The following is a 6874-nucleotide window of genomic DNA, read 5'->3' on the forward strand; positions in this document are numbered from 1 at the left end:
CCTGAAGAAGGAGACAGAAGGCTTGATCCCTGCAGCCCAGGAGCAAGATATCAGGACAAAGGCCATTCAGGCCAAGATCGAAAAGTCAGCTGATGACCCAAAATGCAGACTGTGCAAGGAAACCGACGAAACCATTGATCATATCCTCAGCTGCTGTAAGAAAATTGCACAGACAGACTACAAACAGAGGCACAACTATGTGGCCCAAATGATTCATTGGAACTTATGCCTCAAGTCCCACCTCCCAGCAGCAAAGAACTGGTGGGATCACAAACCTGCAAAAGTCTTGGAAAATGAGCACGCAAAGATACTGTGGGACTTCCGAATCCAGACTGACAAAGTTCTGGAACACAATACACCAGACATCACAGTTGTGGAAAAGAACAAGGTTTGGATCATTGATGTCGCCATCCCAGGTGACAGTCGCATTGACAAAAAACAACAGGAAAAACTCAGCCGCTCTCAGGACCTCAAGATTGAACTGCAAAGACTCTGGCAGAAACCAGTGCAGGTGGTCCCGGTGGTGATGGGCACACTGGGTGCCGTACCAAAAGATCTCAGCCGGCATTTGGAAACAATAGACATTGACAAAATCACGATCTGCCAACTGCAAAAAGCCACCCTGCTGGGATCTGCGCGCATCATCTGAAAATACATCACACAGTCCTAGACACTTGGGAAGTGTTCGACTTGTGATTTTGTGAAACGAAACCCAGCATATCTATCTTGTTTGCTGTGTCATACAACGTCGTTGTGTCAATAATAATAATAATAATAATAATAATAATAATAATAATAAGGGTTGTAAGAGAAGAAGAGACCCCTTGGGTCATTTAGCCCAACCCCCTTCTGCCCTTGTGCCATGGGGGCCGGATAAATGGCTTTGATGGGCCGCATCTGGCCCCCGGGCCTTAGTTTGGGGACCCCTGTTCTAGAAGTATTCTCTCCTGACGTTTCTCCCAAATCTATGGCAGGCATAGGTAAAACGTCAGGAGAGAATACTTACTTCTAGAACATGGCCATACAGCCTGGAAAACATACAACAACCCTGTGATCCCAGCCATGAAAGCCGTCAACAACACATGCAGATTCCAGTAGGGTGGCCCTTTGCAGTTGGCAGATCGTGATTTTGTCAATGTCTATTGTTTCCTATTATTATTATTGACACAAAGACATAGTATGACACAGCAAACAAGATAGATATGCTGGATTTCATATCACAAAATCACAAGTCGAACACTTCCCAAGTGTCTAGGACTGAGTGATGTATTATTATTATTATTATTATTATTATTATTATTATTATTATTATTATTATTATTATGACATAGCAAACAACATAGATATGCTGGATTTCATATCACAAAATCACAAGTCGAACACTTCCCAAGTGTCTAGGACTGTGTGATGTATTTTCGGATGATGCGTGCAGATCCCATTCGGGTGGCCTTTTGCAGTTGGCAGATCGTAATTTTGTCAATGTCTATTGTTTCCAAATGCCGGCTGAGATCTTTTGGCACGGCACCCAGTGTACCCATCATCACCAGGACCACCTGCACTGGTTTCTGCCAGTCTTTGAAGTTCAATCTTGAGGTCCTGATAGCGTGTTGTTATTATTATTATTATTATTATTATTATTATTATTATTATTATTATTATCATCTCCCCCCTCCTCTCTCCACCTTTCCATCGTCCTTCCCTTCCTTTCTTCCCTAGAAGAACCAATGATGACATTATTATTTTTATTATTATCATTATTATTATTATTATCTTCCCCCTCTTCTCTTCACCTTTCCATCCTCCTCCCCTTCCTTTCTTCCCTAGGAGAACCTATGATGACATTATTATTATTATTATTATTATTATTATTATTATTATTATTATTATTATTAGGAATCTGTTGGAAATTAGGCAAGTTGGGTTTATATACCTGTGGAATGATGTCCAGTGTGGGAGAAAGAACTCTTGTCTGTTGGAGGCAAGTGTGAGTGTTGCCATTGGCCACCTTGATTAGCATTGAATGGCCTTGCAGCTTCAAAGCCTGGCTGCTTCCTCCCTGGGGGAATCCTTTGTTGGGAGGTGGGACATTCAACAGTCATTTCAGTGTCGCCCTCCTCTGTTGGCGAAGTCCGCACTGTTGGGAATTGATGAGCCATTAAGCTCTAATCACCCTCTTTATGAGGTAAATTCCCATTAAAATAGCAGAGTAAAAATTGCAGCGGTGAGACTTATGCGCAGTGTGAGTTTCAGAAGGCCTCTTTGTCATCAGGAAGGCAAAGGGATGCAAAGTTAGCTTTAAAGTTTAAAAGCATTTATTGAGGTAAAAATAAATCCATTTATGGATAGAAAAGGTTCGGACCTAACTAGCTAATCTATCCTGTTCTAATACACAGACGGATTAAAATAACAAAGCTCTAGATAGCTTCATCTTTACTCATAGAGGACAGAGGTGCATCTTCTCTGGAACAAAGCAGGAAGCTGGAAGGAATGGCGACCAAGCCTCGTGGGTTGCTTCTTCTCTAGGGCCATAAACATTCCAAAGGCCAAATTGGGGAAGCTACGTCAAAGCCCTAGGAGAGATCACATTCCTAAAGCATCAAAGGGTGGGCTGATCTAAACAGGACAGGAAGGAGGAAACAATAGTAAAGCCTAATCAAAGCATGCATGGAACTGGGGAAGGTGTCCCTAACTCTTTTCTAGGCTTCCTATCTAACCAAAGAGACTTAAGCAGTGCAGCATGACATTTTATTTCCTGTGCCGTCCTAAAAAGGGATCCTTTTTGTGATCGGCACCGATTTTGGCTTTCTTGGTTTCTTCTAAGTCTTGGGTTTCTTCCATAGGTTCGCCAAGCTCTTGCTTCGCCTCCCTGCCCTCCGGTCCATTGGCCTGAAATGCTTGGAGCACCTCTTCTTCTTCAAGCTAATAGGGGACACGCCGATCGACACGTTCTTAATGGAGATGCTGGAAGCGCCGCATCAAATGACTTAAGAGGCGAGAAACAGTCCCTTCCTTCTTTTCCCAGCCGACGTCCTGCCACCACCGTGACGCCACCCATCCGGCCGACATCACTTCCTCCTCCCGGTACAAGAGACATCGCCCGCTCGCCTCTGCCTGGCCACACGGTTGACTCAGTCCTTTGGCCGCTTTCACGCCAATCTCTGTGCATCTGAGGATCGGCTTTCGCAATCCCTTTCGAGGCAGACTGGTCTCGAAGTGCGCAGAGGCCGCACCCGCTTCTTTCCCGCGTTGTGTGCCCGGCACTTCTTTCCTAAGCACAGGTGGATTCTGCAATTGGGGCCCCACTCATCTCTCTCCTTGTTGTGGCTTTGGGTGTCCCCAGGCACATGCACACACACACACACACAAATACACATACACTGTGTTATCTGGGGTCTATGGGGGGTGACTTTAATTTGCTTGTGGACTTGAACGGATCGTCGTTTTCCCCGTCAAAACAAACAAGAAAACACCCACTCAGATATTTGAATCTAACTTGGAATTGAGTTTGACGCTTAGGAGCCATCTTTTATTTAAGAGCAAGAGATTATGTAACAGGATGTAATCCCATACAGATAATGATTCTCTTTTTGTCTGAAATCTTGTTTTTCCAATCTAGAGTCTGCTTTTAGGATGTGATGCTCGCGGTCTCCAGGCCCTTGCTTTTGCTCACTCAGCATTACAGTAGAGTCTCACTTATCCAACATAAACGGGCCGGCAGAACGTTGGATGAGCGAATATGTTGGATAATAAGAAGAGATTAAGGAGAAGCCCATTAAACACCAAATTAGGTTATGATTTTACAAATTAAGCACCAAAAACATCATGTTATACAACAAATTTGACAGAAAAAGTAGTTCAATATGCAGTAATATTATGTAGTAATTACTGTATTTACGAATTTAGCACCAAAATATCACGATGTATTGAAAACATGGACTACAAACATGCGTTGGATAATCCAGAACGTTGGATAAGCGAATGTTGGATAAGTGAGACTCTACTGTATATTATTTGGATACTGCTATACTGGATTTGAATTGTTCTGCCATGGTGGGGCTGAAAGTATGACTCTTGTCTCCCACGTTTACAATCGAAAATTGTGATCAGGCAGCAAGGAATTGCTATAATGTTGAGAATGGGTTTGCTCTATGGAGTGCCATGAGCATCCGTTTCCAGTAAGTCTGAAAGTTCAGTGTGAGTCCCAAAGGCCTGTGGACTTTGCGACTCTGACAACTTCTACCTTCAAGTCTGCTTCGTTCTCTCTAGTTTGTATTTCATGTCCTCCACTTTGCTTCTCCTTTCGTTTTGTTGAACTTCCATCCGGTCCTGGTGCTTTTCCCATCTTAATATTCCATCCGGTCCTGGTGTTTTTCCCATCTTCAGATTCCATCCGGTCCTGTTGCTTTTTCTATCTTCAAATTCCATCCAGTTCTGGTGTGTTTCCCTTCTTCAAATTCCATCCAGTCCTGTTGCTTTTCCCCTCTTCAAATTCCATCTGGTCCTGTTGCTTTTCCCATCTTCAAATTCCATCCGGTCCTGTTGTTTTTCCTATCTTCAGTTTCCATCTGATCCTGTTGCTTTTCCCATCTTCAAATTCCATCTGATCCTGTTGCTTTTCCCATCTTCAGATTCCATCTGATCCTGTTGCTTTTCCCATCTTCAAATTCCTTCTGGTCCTGTTGCTTTTCCCATCTTCAAATTCCATCCGGTCCTGTTGCTTTTCCCATCTTCAAATTCCATCCGGTCCTGTTGCTTTTCCTATCCTCAATTTCCATCTGATCCTGTGGCTTTTCCTATTTTCAAATTCCATCCGGTCCTGTTGTTTTTCCCATCTTCAAATTCCATCCGGTCCTGGTGCGTTTCCCATCTTCAAATTCCATCCGGTCCAGGTCCTTCTCCCATCTTAATATTCCATCCGGTCCTTGTGCATTTCCCATCCTAAACTACGGGCATGTGTTCAGCTTCACTTTCTTGCCTCCTTTTTTTTTTTTTTTTGCCAACCTTGAGTCTCTTGGATGAAAGGTGTTACCAAGAGGGCAAAAATAATTCACGAGGAAGAACCCAGAAGGATCGCCACAGTTTCTTTTTGCCTGGATGCTATTGGGAAAGGCGTGATTTAGCCACTTTTCTTCTTCTCTAATTGAGTTGAAGATGAACTACTTTTGCCTTTGAGATCCATTTGCAGTGATGCGAGTAAGCTTGTGGGAAAAGTGGGAAGGAGAGGGAGAAACCAGGACATTGGAAAGAGAACTGGAAAAATGGCAAGTCAGGACAATTGGAATGGATGCACTTATTCGGAGAGGTAACTCGTGGAGGTCTAAGAGGAAACCTTGCACGAGGAAAGAGAAAATGATGGATTATAGAGCCATACACACACACAAATACACACACATATATATATGATCACAACCCATTTGACTCCTGGCCAATGAAATCCAAAGATGCTGCATTTTCTTGAACGACTATCCCGGTGGGCCACGTCTCCTAATGTGACCACATGATGCATTTTTAAGTTGATACATATGTGTGTGTATACATGTATGTAGCCTAGATATATTCACTGTATAAATATCCTCGTTCACATATACATATATTATTCCCACGTTAGTGCTACCTTTTGTGTTCTCGGATCATTTCTTTTTTTTATTCTTGTTTTATTTTCTCTCCCCATTTTTTTTCATTTGCTTTATGAAAGCAAGGATTTCTTTTCCCGTCGGGACGGCCCTGTCCATCTCCCTTTTTCCTGACCCCGAAACTGGATCTTTTGTCACCCGAGAAGCGGGATATGTTGCATCTATTTTAAGATGCCTTTCTTTTTTTTTTTAATGGGGAGGGAGGGCGAAAAAAAACCACCGGTGGATCGAACAATAGCTTTAGTGATGCCCAATGCTTTCCCTATGGAGTGCATAGCTGAAAAAAAAATTAAGAAGAGAAGAATAAGAAGGTATGCAAACTAAAGCGTGGAGAACATTAAATATCTATTTTTGTACAAATGTAATTTTATCCCTTGCATATTCTTAGGAAAAATGGATTTTTTTGGAGGGGGTTGCTTTTTCTGCATTTATAGAATTTGTTCAAAATCTCTTCATCAATACGCTTGGCTATGAACACCTCTATGTCGGCCACAGGCAGACCTCGACATTGTGTGGAGATGTCGGGAAATCGTCCAGAAATCGTATTCTTTCGAATGAGTGGATTTTTTAATTCTCACCCCCAGCTTCTTTTGGATACACAAAAAGTAAACGCCTTTTCTTGCGTCCCCTCCAAATATTCCCCCTTCATCCCATCGCATTCCCTTGCCGGTCTACTCTACTGTGAAATCACTACCGTATATTATTGTTCACTTAAAAAAAAAAGTTGGAAAAAAAAATAAAGTAAATACAAAAAAAAAATCTGCTGGAAATGCCAGTATTTTGAAGAAATGTATTAGAATTGTTTTGAAAAAAAGTAAAAGAAAAATATATGAGCATTTTAAAATATATGAGGTGGTGCCTTTTCTCTTTTATTGGGTGATCGCAACATCCAGAAGATAATGATGAAAAAAAAATGGCCGGTCCTCCATAGAAAACATAATAGCCTAGTAGATCAGGGATATGTCACAAATGTAGTATATCTTGATTTCAGCCTAGTTTTCAAGAACCTTGTCCACAATTTTGACAAAATATGAATGAGATGATACGACTATAGGTAGGTGGGATTTGTGGAGGCTTTGCGTCGCAAGTGAGGTATTATTATTATTGACACAACAACATTGTATGACAGAGCAAACAAGATAGATATGCTGGATTTCGTATCACAAAATCACAAGTCGAACACTTTCCAAGTGCCTAGGACTGTGTGATGTATTTTCGGATGATGCGTGCAGATCCCAGTC

The 6874-nt window shown here is 42.1% G+C and overlaps 1 protein-coding gene across 3 annotated transcripts in view; it reads left to right on the forward strand.

Moving 5' to 3' along the window:
• Positions 1–6481, forward strand: part of rxra (retinoid X receptor alpha) — a 149973-nt gene extending 143492 nt beyond the window's left edge. For all 3 annotated transcript variants that reach the window (XM_062960655.1, XM_062960656.1, XM_062960657.1), the window contains one exon: positions 2841–6481. In XM_062960655.1, the coding sequence (XP_062816725.1) occupies positions 2841–2988 (148 nt within the window). In that variant the 3' untranslated portion in view covers positions 2989–6481. The remainder of the gene's footprint in view (positions 1–2840) is intronic.
• The last annotated feature ends 393 nt before the right edge of the window (positions 6482–6874 follow it).

This window comes from Anolis carolinensis, unplaced genomic scaffold (assembly GCF_035594765.1).
Source record: "Anolis carolinensis isolate JA03-04 unplaced genomic scaffold, rAnoCar3.1.pri scaffold_7, whole genome shotgun sequence".
NCBI lineage: Eukaryota > Metazoa > Chordata > Lepidosauria > Squamata > Dactyloidae > Anolis > Anolis carolinensis.